At 42.7% G+C, this 24,520-nt stretch overlaps 3 protein-coding genes across 6 annotated transcripts in view; 1 reads left to right on the top strand and 2 right to left on the bottom strand.

Annotated features, from left to right (window-relative positions):
- The window catches only part of klhl2 (kelch-like family member 2), a 14,595-nt gene extending 9,371 nt beyond the window's left edge, over positions 1 to 5,224 (bottom strand). Inside the window, exons 1-6 of one of the 2 annotated variants that reach the window (XM_042081733.1) lie at positions 4,676 to 5,224; positions 3,698 to 3,823; positions 2,218 to 2,324; positions 2,003 to 2,124; positions 1,650 to 1,812; positions 668 to 777 (exon numbers count right to left, since the gene is read on the bottom strand). In XM_042081733.1, the coding sequence (XP_041937667.1) occupies positions 668 to 777; positions 1,650 to 1,812; positions 2,003 to 2,124; positions 2,218 to 2,324; positions 3,698 to 3,823; positions 4,676 to 4,746 (699 nt within the window). In that variant the 5' untranslated portion in view covers positions 4,747 to 5,224. Of the gene's footprint in view, positions 1 to 667; positions 778 to 1,649; positions 1,813 to 2,002; positions 2,125 to 2,217; positions 2,325 to 3,284; positions 3,374 to 3,697; positions 3,824 to 4,675 lie in introns of those variants that run through there. The other variant, XM_042081741.1, reaches the window with a different exon arrangement.
- On the top strand, positions 5,216 to 8,863 carry tma16 (translation machinery associated 16 homolog). The gene is made up of 9 exons (XM_042084116.1): positions 5,216 to 5,604; positions 5,685 to 5,794; positions 5,903 to 5,940; positions 7,281 to 7,365; positions 7,453 to 7,601; positions 7,900 to 7,942; positions 8,197 to 8,413; positions 8,454 to 8,457; positions 8,575 to 8,863. Exons 1-7 carry the CDS (start codon positions 5,464 to 5,466, stop codon positions 8,366 to 8,368), a joined length of 738 nt encoding a protein of 245 aa, XP_041940050.1. The 5' UTR covers positions 5,216 to 5,463; the 3' UTR covers positions 8,369 to 8,413; positions 8,454 to 8,457; positions 8,575 to 8,863.
- Positions 8,823 to 24,520, bottom strand: march1 (membrane-associated ring finger (C3HC4) 1). 3 transcript variants are annotated; one of them, XM_042081764.1, is made up of 8 exons: positions 22,127 to 24,520; positions 16,212 to 16,262; positions 15,792 to 15,871; positions 12,518 to 13,255; positions 12,139 to 12,319; positions 11,707 to 11,854; positions 10,622 to 11,020; positions 8,823 to 9,069 (listed from the first exon to the last, which is right to left on the bottom strand). In XM_042081764.1, exons 1-7 carry the CDS (start codon positions 22,223 to 22,225, stop codon positions 10,683 to 10,685), a joined length of 1,635 nt encoding a protein of 544 aa, XP_041937698.1. In that variant the 5' UTR covers positions 22,226 to 24,520; the 3' UTR covers positions 8,823 to 9,069; positions 10,622 to 10,682. The 3 variants fall into 3 exon arrangements, with proteins under 3 accessions (XP_041937698.1, XP_041937845.1, XP_041937764.1); XM_042081911.1 differs by lacking the exon at positions 8,823 to 9,069 and having other exon boundaries at positions 10,240 to 10,987; XM_042081830.1 differs by lacking the exon at positions 8,823 to 9,069 and having other exon boundaries at positions 10,240 to 11,020; positions 16,212 to 16,264; positions 22,135 to 24,520.

Raw genomic sequence — 24,520 nt, 5'->3', positions numbered from 1 at the left:
AAATGTCTGCGAAGAAAAAAGATCAACAAACACACGCAGTCATGCTACAGGGACAATTCTTAACACTACCTAAAAAAACGGGCTGCCGGTTGTCATAGCAACACTTTCCCAAGTCCTTCACAGCGATAGTAACCTGGCTGTTGCCTTGACAACAATTAAATTACTGTGTTACTGTAACAACAGTTCTGACCAGTCTGGATTATGAGAGGTCAAGAGCTGCCAATATGTGCATGCTCAATGTACCCCAGAACTTGCATATACACCCAGGACAGTTGGAGCTGCTGTCCATATGTGTTTCATTGCAGAACCAATGACAGCTACATCGCACAAACAATACACCTTGCACATGCACAGACAAGTTCCAAAACCTAAAAGCAGACAAGCCTGACAGGGCTCAGATACCAAACATCAACAACATGTGACTCATGCAAGCCTGTCATGGTTGGCCTGCATGTGAGCTGTTGATGTGAGCAGTGCATGGTGAGCTGTTGATGTGAACAGTGCATGGTGAGCTGTTGATGTGAGCAGTGCATGGTGAGCTGTTGATGTGAACAGTGCATGGTTGGCCTGCATGTGAGCTGTTGATGTGAGCAGTGCATGGTGAGCTGTTGATGTGAGCAGTGCATGTGAGCTGTTGATGTGAGCAGTGCATGGTGAGTGCTGGTACCTTCTCCTCAGAGGGAATGGTGAGTTTATCGCTGGCGATGAGACTGCACACCTGGTCCATCCCCAGGTTAAGAAACTCCTCACAGTGAACTACCTCAGAGAAATGCTGTTCTGTAGGCACAGGAAGACAGATTTCAAAAGTCAGGCATTGGGCTTGACTGGTTTTACTGAAGAAAGAGTGGGGAATGGAAGACTTAGATCCACAAAACAATAACTTTGTTTCTGTTTAGCTTCTGTCAACAAGACTAAACACAGGAGAAGCAGAAGAATGAAAACATGGAAGAATTGGTTGTTGCTATGGAAACTCTGGGGGATAACTGCCTCTACTAGAGTAAGAAAAGAAAAGAAGGTCAAAACTCACAGGTCACGGCCAATAGAAGAAACACATTCATACCTATTACCGGTACTCTACACACAGAGTCTCTCTCAGTCTATGGCAGTGGTTCTTAACAGGACTGGCTTTGGGACCCACAATTTCCCATGTTCATTAAGTCGCGACCCATGTATTTTTTTACCCATATCAAGTGAATATAGTAAACTACATGGGTGACAGGGGGGCTTTGTTATGTGGCATTTTCCCTCATGTGCCAGCAAGTCAGTGAACACCACACACTCGGGTTTCTGTCCCATTTTGTCTCAATTTAAGTGAATCCATATCCTACTTCAAATATTTAGGGTCATAGCCTACTTGCGTTGACTGACATACAAATAAAGTCTATTAAAATAAAGGTCCAATATTAGATCTGATAAGGTAGCTTTTTAAATGGCTGATTTATTTATTTATTTTAACCACAAGCTCCACGACCCACCCAGAACGGTTCCGCGACCCACCAGTTAAGAAACACCTCTGCTTACACATATAGAATTGCATATGTCCACTTTCTTCCTTATGTTCCCTTCGTCTTTCCTTCTCCCATTCTGTGTGACACACACACACACACACACACACACACACACACACACACACACACACACACACCTACCGGCGTATGTGTTGGCCTGTGTGAGCAGATCAGCGCAGGCGTGTAGATCAGCGAAGGCCCTGATGCCCAGGCAGTTGGTCGGGTGGAGCTGTGAGCTCAGGAACTCACCGCACGCTTTCTTCACATCAGACAACTGCAGCAGGCCAGCAGCCGGCAACAGCACCTGCACAGGAGGAACAGCAAGTGAACACAGCTCACTATGGCAACAGCACAGAAGGAACAGCAAGTGAACACCGCTCACTATGGCAACACTACCGGGAAAAGAAACACAGCTCACTAGGCAACACTACCGGGAAAAGAAACATACAGGAGAGTTTGCAAACTGTCTGCGTGTGTCATGCGTGATGGTGCACCTGTACATTCTCCTCTGTGACCTGGATCTCTGCGGTGTAAACATAGTCTATGAGCATGCCCAACGTCCAGCCATCCATCTCCTTAATGCGCACGCGCTTCTGCTTGCTCTCGCTCATCTCTCCTGAAACACACAAGCACAACCCTGGAGCACGTGCGCATACGTTGTCATAGTGTGGCCACGGTGTGGTCCGAGCAGAGGACAGCGGTGTCTGACCTGTGAACATGGCATGGAAGTATGGACTCCCGGCAGCCAGCACCACCCTGTGAGCAGAGATTTCCACGTCCTCAGCCACTATCACCACATCACACAGGAGGTTCTGACTACAAGTAGGAGACAACAACCACAGGGGGGGGGGGGGTTAGAACCGACAGACAGATCACACTGGCAGTATTTCTGGAGGAGACCAATAAAGCACTCCAATGTTAATGTTTACCATCGCCCACTCATCACATGTCGTGTGTACATATTTTTATTTACCATCATGGTGGAAAATGGTTAACGGATTTACAGAGCAAAGATATTGCTTGTGTAACCAAATGGCCAATATTACTAAAATCACTGATTTATTATTAATTGTTTAGTTTTAACTCCAAATGCCATTTCCAGGAGCAATACCTTTAGTACTACTGATTTGTTCTGTTCATGTTAGCTTGTCCTAGGGTTACACATTACTAGAATTCCTTAAATTCTTGGTTAAAAAAAGGCCAAAAAATAGGTTACTCCAAAAAACCTCTGAGTCTATTGAGTCTATGTTGCAAAAACAAAAGCTATTTTATAAAGGAGACTACCAAGAGACTGGGCAAGAAACTGCATCTCCACAGGACTAGAACAGAAGCAGTGGGACGCAGGTGCGTCCATGTCTCAGAGGAGAAATAGGCTACGCTAGACCCTGCACTATGACAAACAGGTCATCAGCTCCTTCCTCAAATACCACAAGCCAAATATCAGTGTTGTATGTGGCACTTATGAGGTGATTCTGGGATGCTGGCCTTGGGCAGAGAGTGCAATGATAACCCATGGTTGGAACTGTGACATACTAACAGGGTAAAATTAGCAAAGGTCTGCAGACACTGAATTGTGAATGACTTAAAAAGTTTTAAAACTATGACATAGTTTGGAGTGTTTGGATCAAGGATACTGGAAAATTGTCTGATGTATGGGTGGGGGACATGCAAAGACATGGGGTTCCTTTGGCTTTAGTAATATGGACATTTTTGTTGAATACAAGGGACAATAAAGAAAAAGTAAACTATATTTTACATCTTAACCAATGTACATACCTTGATTAGTCCAATATTCTGAAGCATGCTTCTACTTCATGCAAAAATCAACTTGGTGAAAAAGCAGGAAGCCAGTTGTGCAGTTGATGCTAGCCCAATCACAAGATTATAAGGCTAAAACCCAACACATTTGCTACAGAATACTGTCAAACTTACAGATAGAATGTGAAAGAGTTTGCAAAAGTAAAATAATGACAACAGGATAATAACTTCATTAACATTTTATTAATAGAACAGTTATAAGAAATGGTGATTATCTCAATCTGAAAGTTTCTACATATAGACTATAATTGCTGGTTAATTTACATGGGAAATATGAAAAGTAAAAGCATGGCATTTTGTGGGTCATTTTCATGTGTAACTTCTGTGTTTGTGTTTCTTTATATGCGAGTCAGGGGTGGGGGGTTGTGTACCTGCGAAGTTCATTCATAACACGAAAGGCTTTTTTCATGTGGCGTGGGTTTATGGTGATAGGGCACTGTTTCTCTGAGAGGTCATCCTTCAGCTCCTGGGGTTTGTGTGCACATAGCTTGGTGCATCTGTGAAACATACACATCAGTTGACAAACTTGTAGCCTACATACACTACTGACATTTCTGACTGAGTGTGGATTTCAAAAACTGTCAAAGCAGCACCCCAACCTGTGGTGCACAGGTTTACTTTGTGATAAACTTGTTTAAAAATGGTTTATCATCACAATCAATAACTTTCACCCTTGGTGTTCTCATAGCAATGTTGGTCATAACCCCTAAGTTTTTTGGGGGTCATGTGGAATGAGCAGAGAAGGGATGGATGTGTGAGATGTAGGTTTTTGTTTAGTAGCCTCTTTGTTTCCATTGGGTTGCCTAATCAAGTTAAGAGTTCCATGAGGCATATGGCTGCATGTAGGCTAATGGACATTCAAAATAAAGCTACGGGGGTTTAGAAATATTTTATCCTTCTATCGAATAACAACTAATTATGACCTATGCCTGTCTTGGAAATGGCTGGCATTTAGGCTGGCTTTGTGCATGCGACAGTGTGTTAATTGCTAATAGCGTTCAGTTACACAGCGCATTCATCCCTGCCACATTCAGGAGTATTTTCGATGGTTGTCAGTGAGACAGCATGTAAGATGTGGTCATGGATATACAGTTCCCCCACCTCCACCCACACCCACGTAAATTAGCATCGCACAAGTGTGTCACATTATCCCATACAAATATCCATAACATGAACAATCTTATAATTGGCCTGATAAGTGTGCGTATGTGTGGGGGGGAGAGGTAGAGAGAGACACAGAGAGAAACAGAAAGAGAGAGACACACAGAGAGAAAGAGAGAGAGAGAGAGAGAGAGAAAGAAAGAGAGAGAGAGAGAGAGAGAAAGAAAGAGAGAGAGAGAGAGACTTACATTGGATGAATCTCCATTGTATTATTTCTCTTCAGGCCGTGGACACTGAACGCATTGGCTTGCACCACCATTCCATCGCTTTTCCTACAAACTGAATACCTGATCCGTAATGCTGTGGCGATGAAACGGGCTCCGGTCCATCACATATAGTCGCTTTACCAACCGCACAGACAGTCGCACAGCTGCGGCATACACGAAGCCTTCGGTTAAAACACAGCTAGCCGCTTCTTTCTCTGGGTTAAAAATACTTGACAGTCTCTGTTCTATGATCAGATTGTACCTAAAGCTTGTCTGTCAGGTGTTTGGTGCAGCACCGAGCTAGGTTACTTGTTATTTTTCCTTCAGTGATTGAAATGCAAAAACAAGGATATGTGCGCAAAGACGGCTCCCCGGTGGCGAAAGGAGGCGTGAGGAGAAAGCAGTAGCTCCCTCTGCTTGTGGAAGACTTTCACATAGAGCAGGGTACGACATCCAAACACTCACCCGTCGAGAAAACAATCACAGACGCGTGTAGACACACCCTACATCCCTTTCTTTCTCACCCGTATCTCTCTAATTAATTAACTATATAAACTAAGCGAAACTAAATGGCTAATATTCCTTTAACGTTTGTCTCAGATCAGATCACATTTAAATAGTCTGTATGCCAGCCATACGCATGCTTAACCGACCAACATTCAGGGGGCTATAATGCTACGTTTAGACTTGACGGAAATCCAACATTTGATGGGTAAATGTATGTATTTTGTATATTTAAACAAAGTACATCCATCCACATGTGTTCGTGAATGCAGCTCCTCGCCTCTATTCCGGAACGAAAGTATCTGAGGGTGGCAGTCAGCGGGGAACGAAAACAAAGTTGGACCACTTGCCCTGTCGACGATCTGAGGGCACGTGTGCGTTCACTACATAAATTAACTGCAAAAATGGTAAGTTCATTCATATTACTTAAATAAAGAACTAACTATTTAGTTGTCATTCTAACATACAATTAATCAAATGTGTTCAGCCGAAGGCGGCAAAGGGAAAGGGGCCTTTGGAGAAGAAAGTTGTTCATCCGTATAGTCGGAAAGCTGCGTACATGGCCAGAGCGGTCATAAAACAGGATAAGAAGGAAAGGTAAGGTTGTTCAAAACAATCTATTCGAAATACACGTCTGCACCAGATTTTGGCTTGTTAATGTCACTCAAGAGTATTCATTGTCGGTTTTTTGTTTGCTTGTTTCAGACAGAAGAGCGAAAAAGCGCAAAGACTTAACCTAATTCGTAAGTGATGAGTGAGCTGAGTGACCTGATTTCAGATTCAGTTGACGTTCATGTCACCTCCTTCCTCTTCTTTACTGTAACCTACCAATCTGTGTGTGTGTTGTCAAGGAACACAGAAGCCCTTCTATGCTATTGTTTTACTTATATTTCGCCAACATTGGCAAACTTTCTCTTACACCGTCTATGAATTAAACATGGAGCTGATGCCAATTAAAGCAACACAGTAGAAGAATTGATAGTCCCCTAAGCGTTGCATTGGCAATGTCAAATGTTTGATATCTGTTACCTGTATATTAAATTGGGCCCTATTTTGGCGATCAGAAATGCACCACTTGAGAGTAGGCCTATTCCTATCTTATACTCAAATTTCTCTTATTAAACAATGTGCCCAAGGGTTTGGCAATTAACGACCTAAGGTGTAGTCTGGCGCATTATCTAAAAATCACTATCACCATTTAAAAAGCATTACGCCACTGACCAAAAAAACCCTGGAAAGGAGCATATAAAGGCACAGCTGACGCACTGTCACAAGATGTAAGTAGCAACTCCTCTGCAGGATAAAGGAGTCCTTTTTATTCAGTCATTCGAACATTATTGGGGTAAGTGTTGCTTTAGGCTATGTTTTTGATGGTATTGTCAGTCAATAGTGAAAGTAATTAATTGTGTCTAACTGTTTTGTTGTTGACTGTCTATGACACCACGGTGAAGTTAGTTTCACTTTGCCTATGAGTTCAAATAATAATAATAGACGAGTTCAGATGCTTGTAGGCTATATTCTTCTGCTTGGTTTTAGTAAAGCATGGTTAAGTGGAATATCTGTTCCATACGGTCTTGCTTGCAAGCAGATTCCTTCAAATGCGCCGCTGACTATTAAAATATTGACACACTGTTTGAAGTTGTGCAGCTTGCTGTTAAAGGGAAAAAACGCACCCATGACTGAGTAAGAAACATAAGAACCACCTTTTTACACCAAGCGCCCGTTTTATAACAAAACCACCCCGAATGTGGACTGGACTTAAACTATTCGCCAGTGACCATGCGTTTTAGATCGCCAAAATAGGGCCCATTAAGTTCTTTCTGAGGGATGTGTGGGGAATGTGCCAAGATCAGATATTTGTATTGTATTTCATCTCAACGTTAAAACATGCATACATCTGATGTGCAGAAAAGAAAATGAAAGAAATGTCTCCACCTCATTTCAGTTGAGTTCTGTTGTTACTGCATCTCATGACAAGATGGGGCTAAATTGAATGTGCTGACACATCCCCTGTACATCTAATGTAATCTCACTCAATTTATTGTCAAGTAAATTCATTTAAATAAATTCATATCTCCTACAGGAGAAAAGCTCTTGTTCTTTCAGAATCAACTGGACTCCGAGAAGAAAGAATATTCCAAACAAGACACCTGCAACATAATTGAAAGGTTAAGAAAGTTTGTCAGGTCTGCTTGTCAGGATTCTGAGCCTTACCTTACAGCAATAATGATTTATAATCCCTGCCATTTACTCAGATATCTTCACCGGTTTGATGCGGAGCTGGAGCAGATTGAATTGGCGAACAGTATTAAGGGTCGCCAGGGACGACTGCATGGGGCTAGAGAGGCTGTCATCAAACAGACGATGGAGCGCGAGCGAGCACAGTATGAGGGGAATGGTTTTGGTAAGGGAACATGCGTTGGTCTGACCATTCACCTCGACTGCTGATTCCCCCCTCTGTATCTACCATTTATGGCCCCCCTTTATTTGAGATGTGATGCAGCTCACTGAAAGAAGAAAATAGATGATGATGGATTTTTCATGTTGTCATAACGAATGGTTAAGGATTTGTAGTACTCTTTAGCAGCATTATTTTTCTGCAGAGCTGCCTTAAACAGACCCACAGCCTCAGATAGACACATAACCTTCAGTGTATTACATGTGCAGTTCTTTAATTGTCTTTGTGTCTTTTATTTTAATAGAAATTCCAGATGTCATGAACTCCAAGCACCTTAAAGTTTTCAGGTGTGTGCATTTCACATTTCACACATTTTTTTACATTTTATACTTAAGTGTTTATGTACTAAATTGTTTGTTTAGGTTTATGTAGCTAAAACAATGCATCCGTTTCATCATGAACAGAACACTGCATAGTCAGTAATCAGTACAACGTTTTATACAGCAAAATTTGCAAAAACAGTACAGAAGCATCCCATGAGCTGCCGAGCATAAACCTTTTATCTGTGTGCATGTGTGTACATATATGTTGGTGTACCCAGAGAGTGGGATGGAGACCTGAAGAAGCTGCCTAATATTAAGATGAGGAAGCTCTCTGCTCGAGGACTGAGTCAGGAGAATCAGCAGCACAAACTCACAGAGGAAGAAGAGAATATTGGGGAACATGATGATCAGCCTGCATCTGATGTTGACTTTGAAGATGAAGATTTATGATTCTGTGTATGCTTACATGGACAGAAAATGAAAAAAGGAGATTGTGTGTGTGTGTGTGTGTGTGTGTGTGTGTGTGTGTAAAAAGCCATGCTATTCTCTGTGGTGCACAGAGTTTTCTTTGTGGATCTGTCTCCTGGTTGGAGACTTGGGCCATGTTTGAAATGGTGCCAACCATGAATAACTGAACCCGTACCATCTCATCATCAACTGAATACATACCATCTCTCTCCAGTTACTCTCAAAAAACACAGGCACAACCGTTTCTGTACTCTGACCATTTTATTTCACCAATGTTGCATGTTTTACTTGAACCCCTCATTTGGGTGGACTGGGCAGTACACAATTTACTGCCAAACATGATCTAATTTGTCTCGTTTCTCAGCCCCAATTCATGTTTGTTGCAGCATTGTAGTTGATACATTGAAAAACTATGATTGCTTTGATTCTTTTTGTCTTCTGAACCTGAACAGTGACAATTAAAAATTTAAAGTAAAATGGAAGTTGCATTAATATTTGTAAAAAACTGTTTTAGCCACAATTGAGGGAAAAAAGCAGGCCAAAGATGAGGCAAGATATTAAGATACTGATTAAATGTTATGATTACAGGATCTCTGAAGAGTAGATGGTTTAAAGCAGATCATCTCTCCAGTCTGTTCCACAGTCATAGCTTCTGAGACATAGCTTCATCAGTCCCATTTGAGCTGCATATGAGGATTTTAGCATTGTGTGAATATATGAAGACTAACCACAGAAACATGAATATTGCACATGAAAAAAGAATCTCATGGTCACTACTATTATTTTTTGTATTTTCGTAGGGGAGACTTTTAAGAAAATAAATACATTCCACTAAAGAAGGACCTGGATGTCCTGCTAGATGTGCTTCATTTGAGGTCTTTTGTGTACTTCACTAAAACAATGTATAAATTCTGTGACTGTATAGTACTCTTATTGTTTGTTATGTATGGTCTCAGAAGCAGTAAGGATCACTCCTCCAGTAACAGTAAGTTAGTAGGAATTCACAGACCTGCTGAGGGAGAGAAAGAAAGCAACAGAATTCTGCCCAATGCCCAATAATATCAAATAATGATCTTAGAGGTTAACATGGATTTAGAGGGCACATGTCTATATAAGTTATATCCAGACCCAATGCAAAATGGAAGGGAAGAAAACACGTGTCTAATGGAGCATCTTCTTATCTTCTGGGAAGTCCGTTAGATAGATTAGGCTCGTCTGAAACTTAAAACCAGTGGTCCCCAAACTTTTTCTTCCGAGGGACAGCTTACTATGCCCGGCTGTAAGAGAGGGCCAGAGACTCGGAGTTTATCAGTAACCATAAATAGCTTAGTGCTGTGAACAACAGCAGTCTACCTTAGTTGAATATTCCATTACATTTAATCTATAGGTTATTGCGATTTAATACCATTGTTAGCTGTGTTTATATTGCCGTCATGCCATTATCAGTGTAAAATGTAACTCAAATTAAATAATACTAATAAAAAGAATTTTGCATTCCCAAAAGTATTAGCAGGTAGTCCCAAAAGTATATTTCATTAAAAATGTCTGAACTCTGAACTCTGAAAATGTAAAGTTCTCAAACTATGAGAATTTTATGAAGTGCTGAAGTGGTCTGAAATGACCACCATTCTAACTTTCACTCACCTGAACTTGTGAACATTGTATGAACATTTGAACAAATAAAAATAATTATCCCAGAAAGTCCCAGAAAAATGGGTATTCATTGATAAACGTTTAGAATACTTTGAGCACTGATGCAGTCAGCATAGGCCTCTTACATTGTTTGCAGATAGGCCTACACTTCATTCCGTTTTTGATGGCAAACGCGAAACAGCGCCAAAACAACCACCAGTGGACAAAAAGAGTATTACATGTGTACTGTTAAGACTCGCCATAGAGAATGAATGGGGGAAATTGTGGAGGTTTTAGTTTGACGATGTTGTACTCCCGTGCGGGCCGGATGATATATACTACGAACATGTTTTGGGTGGCCACCCAAAATGAGGTGGTGAGCCGTATCCGGCCCGCGGGCCGTAGTTTGGGGACCACTGCTTAAAACCATCTCAATCGCTGTCCAAATGAGTCTGGTCTCTCTCATAATAATGGACATTTTCCTGCTCTGTTTGGGTATTGCTTCTTTCTCTCCCTCTCCTCCGTCTCACACTAGTTCTGTAGACCACCAGCCTTGGCTTTGTTTTCATTTGAGAGCACCCGTCTGACCTCTTAACCTCTCACCCATCAGTCATACGGAGGGTTCAGATATGTCACCGCCGTGATTGGCTTATCGAACCGTCCATCACACAGGAGCCACGCCTGCACTGCCCGCATGGATGGGAGCGGTAGTGGGGGCCAGGGAAGGCGGAGGGCACACCTCGACTGGCTCGTGCCTCCCGTTGGTCTGGGTGGTGCCGGACGCTTTGGTCTCATCGGCGCTCCTGACCGTGTCCGGGCAGTTCTTGACGAAGATGATGCGGTTAAAGGCTTTGAGGCGCCTCCAGAGCTGCAGGTAGACTTTGCATTGGATGTACATGAAGATGAGGCCGCCCGTGAAGCCAAGGGCCACCACGACCAGCTTGGTCCAGAAGGGCCACTCCAGCATGCCTGAGGCATTGAAAGGAGAGAGACGCACCACCGCTGTGTTGTGTGAAAAGATTGAGAGAATACACACACCACAAGCCATGGAGTCAGCCTTGCAAACAAAGCCTACTCAGACACATACACTCACATCCACTTAAAGGGAAACTTGGCAGGATTTCCCCCTCTGCTGGAGAAATTGTGCATTATGCTATTTCAAACTGTGGGAAAAGGTATAAAGCACATGGATTTGTTTACAAGCTAGCGAACGGTTAGCATAAGTTTGGCAGAACTATGTGGATGTTACAAGGTAAGAAACACGATTTAAAACGAGTTTCTTGTTTCTCACTTCTCTTTCCGGGACGGTAGTCTCAATGTTGCAAGGTTGGTTTTCCGCCTGGGGACGCTAGGCGCAGCGGGGAAAGTCACCATTTTCACCGGAACAGGTCATTTAACCATCCAAATGATTTCTAAAACAGGTTTATTACGTTGAAATAGTTGCCAAGTTCCCCTTTAAGCAAGTTCCCCTTTAAGCCTGCACACAATCACATAGTTATAATTGTCAGTGTTTGATATGCTGATGACTTCTACAGCTTCTATTATGTAGCGTTTCAAAGCCTGTCTTAAATGAATTCATAAAGACAACCCCTATATGTGCTTCTAATGTCTACAATATTGACAGAACTTAGAAATACAATATACACTCTACATTCTAAGCCTGTGTCTTAGCATGCGTCCAAGCTTACCAGGGTTTTTGCCCATCTTCATCTCCTCTGTGGTGCGATCGATGAGCACATAAAGTGACCACACCACACACACTACAGCGATGACGTGAAAGGTCACGGCACAGAAGATCTTCCTGCGCTCCCCGGTGGACATGTGCAGCTTCTCCCACTGGGAAAACATGAGCAATAACAGGGGGCGCAGCACAACGGTGAGATTTGACTAAGATTGCATGTCCTGTATCATGTCCACAAGGGGGCGGTGTTGAGATAGTTGTAAACAGCTGTTGGAGAGGAGACGCACTGGAAGTACACAAAGCCTTTTGCCAATGTGAATGTCTTAAAAAAAAACATGTCTTACTCATTTTGGACTGTTTAAAGAGAGGTCTTCTGTACTCACTGACGGCATACTACAGCCCTGAGAGTAGGCATCTAAGTGTAGGTGCATGTGGTCACCTTGCGCAAAGGCTTGAGGTGGGTTTCCATGATGAACTGGTAGTTGCAGAGCTCACAGCAACGCGTGTCGGAGCTCTTGATCCACTGGTGGAGGCAGCCCTCGTGCACGAAGCGCAGACTCCCCGTGCAGTGGCATGGCGTGATGAGCGGACACTCCTCGTCTCCCTCACAGTGACAAATCCTACTCATGCCGACAAGCACACATACACATACACATACACATACACATACATGCACAGACACAAACACAGTACAAGGGCAGTTATAACTGATACTTTCAAAAGTATTTATGTCTCTCAACTAGTCCAACACACACACAGACATACACACACACACTAACTATCACACAAAAACATCCACTTTTAATTCCCAAACTAACCTGCAGACCTCCAACTCCTCATCAGAGCAAGGTGTGACTGTATTGGTCTGTACTTTAGTTTGTATGTTCCCATTGGGTTCTGTGGCAATGATGGGTTTTTGGACAACAGGAACTGACAGGTTGTCGCCCCCGTCTCCTTCCTCCTCATAGCTCTTCATGATTGGCTGCTCCTCTTCGCTGGCCCGCCCCTCTTTCCCGCTGGCTCGTCTCTGAATGGCTGCCTTGCCGCTCCTCTCCTCCCTCTTCAGCGAGGACGACTTCTTGGAGCTCTTGGCGAGCGCTGGCTCGGGCGCGTGGTTTTCCTTGCCGGCCTCGTCCGAGCCCACCGACAGCAGCTCCACCGCATCGCCGGCGCCGCGGCTCTCCTGCGCGCGGACGCGCGTCTGCGTCTGCGTCTGCGTCTGCCGGCCGCTGCTGCTGCGACGTCGCCGGGCCTTCTCCCGCGACCAGGAGCGCGACTCCCTCCATCGCTGCTGCTCGTCCTCGTCGGACGAGTCCGAGTGTGTGCGCGTGCGTCGCGAGCGCTCCTTCTCCTTCTCGCGCTCCCGCTCCCGCTCGCCCTTTTGGCCCTCGACGCATTCGCTGACGCAGCCCACGCCCGAGCTCTCGCGTCGCCGTCGGTGACGCCGCTTCACCTGCCGCTTCCCCGAGGGGGCCGACTCCAAGGCGGGGCTTATGGGCATGACGGGTGTGTTCTGCTCTGCACCATTCTCCTCAAGCCTGGCCAGAGTGCCAGTGCTGTTACACACACACACACACATGCACACACACACACATGCACACACACACACACGCACACACACACACACACACACACACACACACACACACACACACACACATGCACACACACACACACATGCACATACACACACACACACACACACACACACACACACACGCACACATGTGATTCAAACACACAAAGACACATGCATACACAAACATGCAAGCATAAGGGATGGGAGAGCACAGAAGGACATGACTATGAGTATTTCTGAAACATGAAATGGAGTAGTAACAAGTTAACAGTCCAGTGAATTGTGGCCTTCATCTGAAAGTGTTGAGTTGATACTCTATCAATGCCTATTTAAATATTCGGTTAATTTAAGTTTCATTCAGAGATTACAGTGCCTATAAAAAATAATACCCCTGGATATTTTTCCTTTTTATTGCTTTTATAAATTGATTCATGGTCAATATAATTTGGCTTTTTTGACAAGAATTTACAAAAAACAGATTGTGAAAACAGATTTCTTTTCAGACTTTTTATAGGTACTAGTGTTGCGCGGGCTGGCCTCTCTCCTTCTCCGCCTCTCTCTCAAATACACATGCACACCAGAGTTGATTGGATACAAAAATACCCCATTGGAGGGGACAAATCCATATAATAACAATAAACAGTTGTTTGAATTTCCCCTAGGGATCAATAAAGTATCTATCTATCTATCTATCTATCCATCTATCTGAACTAACTATCCAGATGATAGCCTGGTATATATTTCATAAAACACCTAATGTCCCCGAACAGATAACATTTAGATCCAACCTGCAATGTCCCTGCTGCTGTCATTTCCACACATGTTGCCACACTCCACAGACGTTTACACAAGTTGCAGTCAGTAGCCTACCGTTTAGGACAGGTTACACCATCGAAACTTATCTGATGGTCAGCAATAAGAGCTACTTACGCTACTTTGCGCAAGTTTACAGCAGAGAGTTGAGGTAAGAAATGTAAAGGCATATATTTGAATGCGCACATGCCTGTGTGTATGTGTGAAGGAGGAAGGGAGGGAGAGAGAGAGAGAGGAGGGTTGCTTAGACTAGGCCTACTTTGTTTTGAAGTTCAGATGTTTCCCATTGTAGTAGGCAGTTTAAAAGAATGTTTTAGACAAGGCTACATTGACTGCATTTATTTATTTGTTAGCCTACATGTATGTCTTGTGAAGTAAAGTAGGCATTAATTAACATTAATTTTGGCTACATGATATTGATGCAACCACGTTACTTATCGTTGAAATTAGGAATATGCGAGTCAGGTTGGGTTTGGGTCGATGTTAAACGCATACATTGTTGGGTTGGGTGGGGCGGATTGGATCTCCAAAATGGGTTGGGCGGGTGTGGGATATAAAAAACCCTGACCTGCGCATCACTACACTGTAAAAAAGGTAAATAACAATTGACAGACAGAAGAAGACATGGGATTGGCTTCAGTCACTGGATGAAAAATGATATCTCATAAATATAGACTAGCTAGACTTGCTTTCCTATCCTGTGGGGGTTTTGGATTTGAGGGGAAATCAAACAACAAAATCATACAGCAAAGAATTCAACATTTTGATTTTTTTTTCATCAGAAGAAAGTGCCATTACACAACCTCACAATATGCGTATAACATTGGTAGATGTTAGGGGCAGCCGTGGCCTACTGGTTAGTGCTTCGGACTTGTAACCGGAGGGTTGCTGGTTCGAATCCCGACCAGTAGGCACGGCTGAATGTGCTGAGTGTGTTTCACTAATTCACGAATTGGGATAAATGCAGAGACCAAATTTCCCTCACGGGATCAAAAGAGTATACTAACTATACTATACTTAGATTAGTTCTGAATAGGCTACGTCTTTCTATCTATCAGTTATATCATCCATTGATACAGAAAAGTCATACCGACATGTAACTAACAGAAAACAAATCCTTGTTTCATCACTGCAACCTTTGGGTTCTACTTAGTAGTCTCTAAGAATTTATGCTTAGAACAGTGCCTGCCTTCAGCAGGAAATATACCATCATCCTGAGGGATCAAGCAAATACTCACAGTGCAACAGTGTTGAAATGAAGCTATTATTTGTGATCATTAAACTCTAACACTCTTAGGAACCTTGTGTTTTGTGTTTGAGTGTAAGCAGTTGTAATTGCACTTACACACTCATTAAAAATGATTTCTCTGGAGCGTTGATTCCATATATATGTTTTTGTTCCATCCCTATACAGTTTATTAGATATCATTACATTGCTCTAGATAGTATCCCTTCACAAGGCCGATCTCTTGTGATGTATGGTTCTGATTTTGTTGCCATTTAACTCAATCTCTTCAGCATAGAAGCACAACTGAGGGATAAAAGTAATCTGGGGATTCCCTGTAATAGGGGCAGCTGCAGACATCAGGAGTTATGGTGAGGTCAGACATGATCGAGTCACAGACAGACAGACAGACAGACGGCTGTAAAGTGGGAGGTGTTCTGACTAGCGTGATGTGACGTGTGGCAGCTGCACCCACCTGCAAATGTCCTGAGCAGAGGGAGTGACCAACGTACGTGACGCACTGTTTAGCCCCGCCCCCGCAGCGGTACCGCTCGCCTGGTTAAAATAAAGACGTGTCAGTCACTGAATAACCATCAGGCGTAATAATAACAGATCAATGATTGCACATTACACTTTGTCTGAAGATGTATAGGTGCCCTAATTGTCAAAACTGAAATGTCTGCCAAGTTTCCTGGCTATACTGTCTTTAAAACATAACTTTGTGAATAGTTTGTGGATAACTGCAGCAATAATGTGTAATACTCATCCCCCCACTGAGATCCCACCTGTTCTCACTGGGATTACACTGTTATGTGTGCCTGTCTGGTTATATCAGGCTGTGTTAAAATAGCACATTAATAGCATTTGAAACAGGGATAAGGTTAGGGATCAGAACCTTCGAGATATTGCTTGATCGACTCCCTGATCGCCCTGGCCCTTTTTCCCCCTGAAAGAGAAAGAAAACAGTAAATACTACACACACACACACACACACACACACACACACACACACACACACACACACATACACACACACACACACACACACACACACACACATACACACACACACACACACACACACACACACACACACACACACACACACACACATACACACACACACACACACACACACACACACATACACACACACACACACACACATACACACACACACTAATAGTCTATAGTCCTTACCAATACAATAAGGTCCACAGTTTCTAGTAAAACATTCTCTGTTATATGTTATGAGCAGCAGTTGAACCAACACACTTCACCACCAAGGCCTGTATGGACTGGTGATAGACAACAAACTAAAGGTAGGCTGTTCTAGCTGAGATTCAGCCATGTTTGAGCAAACTATGATAGTCTAGGTAAACCAACTGACTCCTTAGAGCTCATGAAACATACATCAAACTAAAACAGTTAGCACGCTAACATGTGAAATACCACAGACATGACCTACTAGCACATGCCCTCACAAACACACACACAGATAGATATACACTGTGCTGTGTGCCTAAAGAAGGGAGTCACATGTGTGGAACACCCATTTAATGTGAGCCAGACCCTAAGTCAAGCCAATCCAATTACTTAAGATAACCACCACGTAACAGGCGTGTGGCTGCCAGAGTGTGCTAATGTACAACTTCTTTAAGACCGATCACTTTTTTACTTTAGATTCTTCTCAATGAAGACAGACAGAAAGACATATAGACAGAAAGACATATAGCGATGTAAAAGAGAAGTACAATTGTAAATGTTATCAGTCAGGATATCCGTCTAATCATACATCACTTGAAATGTGTGTGGGTAACACATGAGTACTTAAAACTGACATGATGGGTATCTATGGGGTGTGACTTTCCACTTTTTCTCACACTTAGTAAGTGTTAACTCAGTAAGGGCCTCTTGCACAGAACAGACAAAGAAGTCATTTTGAAAGAGAGAGGCTTCAGAGAGTAAAAGTCCTAGCATATATTGGTTCTACATGTGCACTTAAAACAGGTAATTTCGTTAATTAGTTGATCTATCTGGCTGAAGAGTTCTGCTAATTACAATAAGCTGGTTGAGTGAATGATAAGATTTTTAGTTCCCGAAAGCTGGGTTTTCCCACCTGACATTTCCATGTAGTACAACATGCAAGATTTTCAATATTTTAACTCTCTGCTAGTTGTGAGGGAGTCAAAGTCAGCAGCTCTCTGTTAAGATAACCTACATGTGAGTAAAGTCAGGGCAGTGTGATAGAAAATAATTTACAATAGTTAGTAGAGGAAACATATGCAGTGCATTAACACTGCTGTGCATACACATACGTCAAAGTCTTGCATTAGGCCAAGACGTTAAAGTACATACACAGACAAAAAAAACGTGTGTTGCACATGCACACAAACAGAAATCTGGACAAATGTACTCCCAAGAGTTATGCAACACCATATCACACCAAGCCGCTGGCACACCACCAAACACACACTTCAGCTGTTAAGCCTTGAGTCCATGCGAGAAGGGAAAAAAAACACCCCCCCACACACAGATGAAATATTGCACGACCAATGTAAGCAGCCCATTAATTGACACACACAGATTTTCAAAAGTCTGCCATCACATGTTAAAGACACGTGGGCCTCACTTCATTTATGAAGTTCAGCCAGATGTTATGGTCACAGGCTCAGATGATGGAGGAAAACAGAGGCCCTATGGCCTGAGTTGTACTCTCACAATAGCAGCTAAGAAAAACGTGGGATCACCAGTTTGCAGGCAGGACTCCACAGTCCTTTGATGACTACAATAAGCACCAATAACTCACAGAGTGGTGTATGTCAATTTATGTGTGTGTGTGTGTGTGTGTGTGTGTGTGTGTGTGTGTGTGTGTGTGTGTGTGTGTGTGCGTGTGCGTGTGCGTGTGAAACACAATAATACATTTCACAAATGTATGTATTTCTCCTGATTTTCATGAGTTGTAAAACAGCACACATTCACTCTGTCTTTGCCATAAGGTAGACAGGAAGCTGCATGACTGAATGACCAGAGAATCACAATCTACTGCAATCCCTGACCAGTCTTCTTTCAGGAATCACACTATGCTAACTGGATCCCCGTGGACATTACTGCTCATATTTCCACACTATGCTAACTGGATCCCCGTGGACATTACTACTCATATTTCCACACATTTGGAGAGCTGCATATACACAGATGCTGCACGCATCATTTAAATCACCCAAGCTACAAAATACATGCTACAATGTATAACTTGAAATGATTAAAGACTTTATATTGAATGCATGAGTCAACATATACCCAAAACTCATTAAATAAACACGAACATACACACACATACCTGCAGAAGAGTTGCCTGAGCTCTGACCACAGCTCAGTAAAGGTGTGTGTGAGAGATGCCTTAAGCCCAGCTCAGGGCAGTGCATGTGCATGTGCATGTGCATGTGGGTGTGGGTGTGCGCATGCGTCCACACATGAGGGAGTGCTGGGCTGGATTACAGACTGGGCATCTCATATTTAACTCTTCAGGACAAACACTGATTCTGATTGTATGATTTGTCACATTTGATCGTAAGGTCAGTCACAGTATCACAATACAATTAGACAACCAAAGATGTCTTCAAGAAGAACCAAGTGTTAGCTGTCTGGCAAGGCACTGACACCATATTGCCATTTCACTCTGGATACTCTCTGGCACACTTAGTTCACCAGCTGTCACATTACATTAGTAGGCACAAGTCATTGTAGATGTGTAACAGCAAATTGTTCTAACATGAATCTGATTTCACAGCATGGAGCTAAAGTTGTTAAGCATAGCTGAAACTTAATTTAATTCCGTAAGAATGTAAGATTCATACCAAACGTTGTTATAAAGTAAATACAGTGAAACTAAGTTCTTTCCAGAACAGGCAGGGTTTGCCCACCTCACTCCCACCGGCACTCTGACCTCCACTATGTCACAATGTCTGCTCAAGTTGTGATGCCTGTTTTGCAAAGAAAAAAAATGAGCATGTGCAGATTCTCAGCTGTTTCACCTAATTTGCTAGATTTGGGTCAAAGTAAGACCCTCTGCTGCATGTCTGTTTAGAACATGAGGTACTATGGCCAAGACATTCACAGTGTGGAAACAGGTGTTTGGAGCATAAGGCCTCCTGACTTCACCAGTTCTGGATTCTCAGTCTGGATCCAGTTCAGGTGAATGGATGCATGTCATAGTAAAAACAAAAATGCAAACAAAAGTGATCCATCACATTATCAGTCACAAATATATGCAATCAAAGCCTCAGTCTTCTGAGCTGGCCTATGGCATTTTAGGCAAACACACGTTTGCTTATGACTATGAACAATGTATGTTTGTGTTTATTTAATGAGTTTTGGGTATATGTTGACTCCGTTTAGACACTGAGACTGGGACAAGGACACTGCCCATGCAACACAGTGAGTGCTGATGTCACTGAGGCACTAAGACTTAAATATCTTAGATTAGGCGCTTGTACCTAAACAAAGATACAGACTGGTGTTTATATTGTAACCTTCTAGTGCACCATGCTCCTCCTGGTCTACTCCATCTCTCACAGAGACAGAGCGAAATTCACTTATCCAGAGAGCTCTGATATTACTAGCCTGGCCTGATCTGTGGTGCCACCTTTGCCAGTAATATGACATTTTCAGTCATGGTAGCATTTCTCCTAAATAACCAGGTGCAAAGATTAGAGAGCAGCGCTACAGGGTGCAGCGCTATAGAAACACATCTAGTTGTTTTCTTGACATTGCTTACAGTGCTGCTCCATTTCTTCTGTTGGTCTCCAATTTGAAGAGCCTTGACTCAATTACCATTGGTATTGTTGTCATATAGTTTACAAATACAAACAGTTGTATATTTAATGTATGATTAAGGGGCATTAAGGGGCATTTTAATTTCATCCATATAGGGGATAACCTATGAATCTATCTGCATAGCAAAGCCAGGATTACAAGTTTCTGAATGTATGTTTACAGAACTGTAAGTGCAAACTGTGTGGATGCTATTTGCATTTTTTTTTTTTTTGGCTTTTTCTTTGGCTTGTATGCAGCCAAGAAACAGTGGGCTCTAATTTCAATTGAACAGGCCAGTTTTAAAATCTAGCTAACACCAATTTAATGACAGTGAACAGTGAAAACAGTGTTGAGTGTGTGTTTTTGTGATTTTGTGTGTCTGTGTTGTGATGGCAGATAGTGATTGTTTGTGACAGTGGTGGCAGAAAGCTCAGGAGATTAAGAGTCACAGCACCAAGCTAGGTCACAGAGAGGAGACACGTGATTCTTGAATTTCCCCTAGGGATCAATAAAGTATATCTATCTATCTATCTATCTATCTATCTATCTATCTATCTATCTATCTATCTATCTATCTATCTTCTAACCTGACTTCTGAGAGAGAGAGAGAGAGAGAGAGAGTGTGTGTGTGAGAGAGAGAGAGAGAGGGTGTGTGTGTGAGAGAGAGAGAGAGAGAGAGAGAGAGAGAGAGAGCATACTTGAACTCTTCATGCATGAAGACGACAGCAGGAATTGTTCAACACATCAACTGATATGGCACTGATTCATTATGTCAATGTAATTTGTGTAACCACACTATCTCGATGCCCAAGACAAATTTCTCTATGAAGAGACATTAAAGGCTCATCTTATCTTATCTGATTCAAACCACAACCAAAAGAAACAAGCTGAATAAGGCCACTATTAAAGACAGCCTTAAATCAGCAGCAGAGAATTCGAGAGAGGTGGCTGATGGGAGCTGAACTTGATTCTTGAGTCATTTAACAGTCAACAAAAAAGCTCAACTCTCGAACATCTGTGGTAAAATCAAATTATGCAGTAAATTCAGTTGCTGTTACTGTATCCCCATATGATCTGTTTCTTTTAAGTTACATGAGAAGTGTTTGACTGCTGTGGCACATACTGTATATTGAGACATTTATATACTATTTATATACATTTACAAACTACACTTTACAGAGCGCACTGTCACATCCTTTGTCTACAGTGTTGGCGTCAGGTCAGGCAGAGTGCTGAGGTAGTACGCCAAGTCTACACAAGGACCACCAAACCAGGCCACTGAAGACAGTAATGCTAACAATCCCAAAACCAGGACACTGTCAGGTTAGCAGGCTTAACTTATCAACTAATCAGGCCAGCCTATTACTAACATTTGAAATGTCCACACTGGAAATCACCCTGTTATCATCTTACTAGCAAATTAAAAACACTTGCAGTGTTCTCTTTAGCCCATGGACATAGAAATAAGCTCAAATTCTCTCATTACTGCTGACACGCCAGTGTAATTTCAGTATAAATGTTCCAGAAAACTGATTTATATAACACTTATTTACCATCAATTACACAACAACTATGTAATCCACTTAACCAGCAGAAATTAGAAGGAAATGTTGAGAAGGAAATGTTGCTCAATTACAAAAATAATCAAAAGCTGCCCAAACACAGAGACACACACAAACACACACACACACACACAGGCAATAACTCCTCCCAACAGGCATGGTTGAGTAGGGGTTTCTCAAAACGAAAAACTGAAATTGTGAAAACAGGCAAGAACTATATATACACCACAAATCTGCAGAGAACCATTCTGATTTGTGCAATATCACGTTTGTGTGTGTGTGTGTGTGTGTCAGTCTGTCTGTGTGAGTGCATGTTTATGTATGTGTGTGTGTGTGTGTGTGTGAGAGAGATAGAGACAGACAGAGAGAGACAGATCACATTGAGTGTGTGTGAGCATAGAGTTGTGTGAGTCTCTATTCTAACTCTTACCTCAGGGTCCTTAGTCTTCTCTTTGGAGCGGCTGGAGCTACGGCCAGTGCTAGCTGAGTCCTTGGCGGCGGGCACCACAGAGATCTGATGAAGCGGCATTCTCTAGAGGCACGCCTGTCCCTCCGGGACTCAGCAGACCTTCGGTCCTCTACGTCCGCCAGCCATCTTCTCTCTTCAGTTTAGACAAAACACACACACCTCCACAAACACACACTCACGCCAGCAGGCTCAGATAGTGTCCAGTGGGGGGACTTTGCGCAGGAGGGACGACGCAGAGACACATTCGCTGCATGCTAGTAGAGGCAACTCCTTCATAACGCCTGAGGATCCCGCCTCTCAGAGTAAAGAGGATAGGAGGGGGAGGGGGGGAGGGGTGCTGGGAAGGAGGTAGACAAAGAGCAAGATGGATGGACAGAGAGGAAGAGAGAGGAAGTCGTCTCTGTCACCTTAGATTGACAGGTCAGTGTGTGTGTGTGTGTGTGTGTATGTGTGTGTGCATGTGTGTCTGTGCGAGTTGACTCTGCCATGCTAACCTGGTAAGTAACCATACGGAGCTTAGGTTATTTTCGCATTAAATCCAGTCCCTCTTCCCAGGAGGTGGGGTGTGGGTGTGTGTGGGTGTGTACAGACGCTGGGAGTGGCACTCCTCCCTAATCTGATTAACGTTCTGGAGCTTACTATTGCACCTACACTGCGCACACAGCACACGCACACACACACACCATAAAAGTGAACATCTTTGCCAATACATAAAATCATGGATTTCTGTCACAGACGGAAAATGCTGACAGACAGTCACATAAATGCGCAGTGTGTGTGTGTGTGTGCGTGCGTGCGTGCGTGTATAGGTGTGTGACTTGTGGTCATTCCTGACTACCTATCTGGTTATGCCAAGGTTCATGAAGAGTTTAGCCTAGTAACAGTCCTGGTATTCTAATGGGCGTGGACTTCAGGTTAATTTTGAAACCATTGGACCAGCCACTAACCAATTGGCAGTGACCAATGGCACTTCCTATTTCACCATAAGGTACAAGCTGATGATATTAACCTTTTTCCAAATCCTGGTGACAGTAAGGAAAGACCGATAGATAGATAGATAGATAGATAGATAGATAGATAGATAGATACTTTATTGATCCCCAAAGGGAAATTCAGACTGTCTTTACCCTTGATAAATGCATCATTTTTATAGCTAGATGGAGGAAGAAGAAGAGACCTCTACAATGGATGAACAATGATTATGAGCCACTGTTGCTTTGTTCCACAACACTAGCTTGCAGCCTGGCTGTGTTAGCAAAGATATTAAATCGCACCGCATATGGGCAGCGACATAAGTGCTCTTAACAACAAACTGGACAGGAACTTTCTGAGTAAAGACCAGATCCGTGTTGTTTTAGCATTATAACTGCTGCACAGATTTATCACAGAACCAATGTGATGATGTTGACATATTCATATTTAGATGTAATGAACTATATTTCTATTTAGATGTAATGAACTTGCTATACATAGCAAAGTAAACAGCCTGACAGTGCTTTTGGATCTGATTACATGAACTTATGTTGGTGTAACTTTATCTGTGGGGCTATTAATAAAATTGCATTATTTTGGTTTATACCAGACCAATTTCTGCCTGATTTTTATTTGGACAATAATGAATAAATAGTTTTGATTAAAATAATTCAACACCATCTTCAGCCATACTTATTCCTCACAGATGAAGGCGAATCTATATGATCTCTTCAGCTATTGCCCAACCCTACATGCCATGCCAAAATCCAGATCTGGAAATGTATGCCAATGTAGGCCAGCATGCCAACCTCCACAGCATTCCAGTCTTCTAGGAACATAGGCTACTGTGTCCTGCACATTTATTGGCACCCCTGGTAAAGATAAATAAAAAATGTCGCAACACTAGTGTCCTTACGAGTCTGAGACCTAAACAGATGTAGTTTTCCCACCCAGCGCCCACATTGCTTAAATAGGAAACATACATGCATCCATTTTTGTATAAATGGGTCTTTGTATATTTTAATGTATATTCATACTTGTTGCACTTGACATTGCACTTTTTTGAACGACATTTCAGTTACTGGCTATGATAATTCTGTACGTAGTTCTAGCTATCATATGTTTTAAGTTTCAGGGTAAAGCATCATCTTGGAGGCAAATCTTGACTTTGCATACCAGGCAGATTAGCCAATGAAATAGGCCTATTTCAACAGCTGCAGATGAGGTGGCTTGAGTGAAGATGGACCATAGACAGTAAAAGAAATGGACGAACAGACTCTGTCGTTTTCAATAGGAGGGCACTGAGTAGAACGATTTTTCAGTTGGTCCCCCCAGTACTGCGCAGACTCACACTTAACTTTGTGACGTTAGCCATAGAACTGA

This window comes from Alosa sapidissima, chromosome 1, assembly GCF_018492685.1.
Source record: "Alosa sapidissima isolate fAloSap1 chromosome 1, fAloSap1.pri, whole genome shotgun sequence".
Taxonomy (NCBI): Eukaryota; Metazoa; Chordata; class Actinopteri; order Clupeiformes; family Clupeidae; genus Alosa; species Alosa sapidissima.
The sequence above is the reverse complement of the archived record's forward strand: the minus strand, read 5'-3'. Positions and strand labels throughout refer to the sequence as shown.

Excerpts from the sequence above, each read along its gene's own strand:
- tma16 (XM_042084116.1), top strand. The coding sequence starts at position 5,464 with ATGCAGCTCCTCGCCTCTATTCCGGAACGAAAGTATCTGAGGGTGGCA. Across the intron at positions 5,795-5,902 it reads AAACAGGATAAGAAGGAAAG|ACAGAAGAGCGAAAAAGCGC; the intron begins GTAAGGTTGTTC and ends TGCTTGTTTCAG. Across the intron at positions 5,941-7,280 it reads GCAAAGACTTAACCTAATTC|GAGAAAAGCTCTTGTTCTTT; the intron begins GTAAGTGATGAG and ends TATCTCCTACAG.
- march1 (XM_042081764.1), bottom strand. The coding sequence starts at position 22,225 with ATGCCGCTTCATCAGATCTCTGTGGTGCCCGCCGCCAAGGACTCAGCT. Across the intron at positions 16,263-22,126 it reads AGAAGACTAAGGACCCTGAG|GGGGAAAAAGGGCCAGGGCG; the intron begins GTAAGAGTTAGA and ends TTTCTCTTTCAG. Across the intron at positions 12,320-12,517 it reads GAGGAGTTGGAGGTCTGCAG|GATTTGTCACTGTGAGGGAG; the intron begins GTTAGTTTGGGA and ends CGGCATGAGTAG.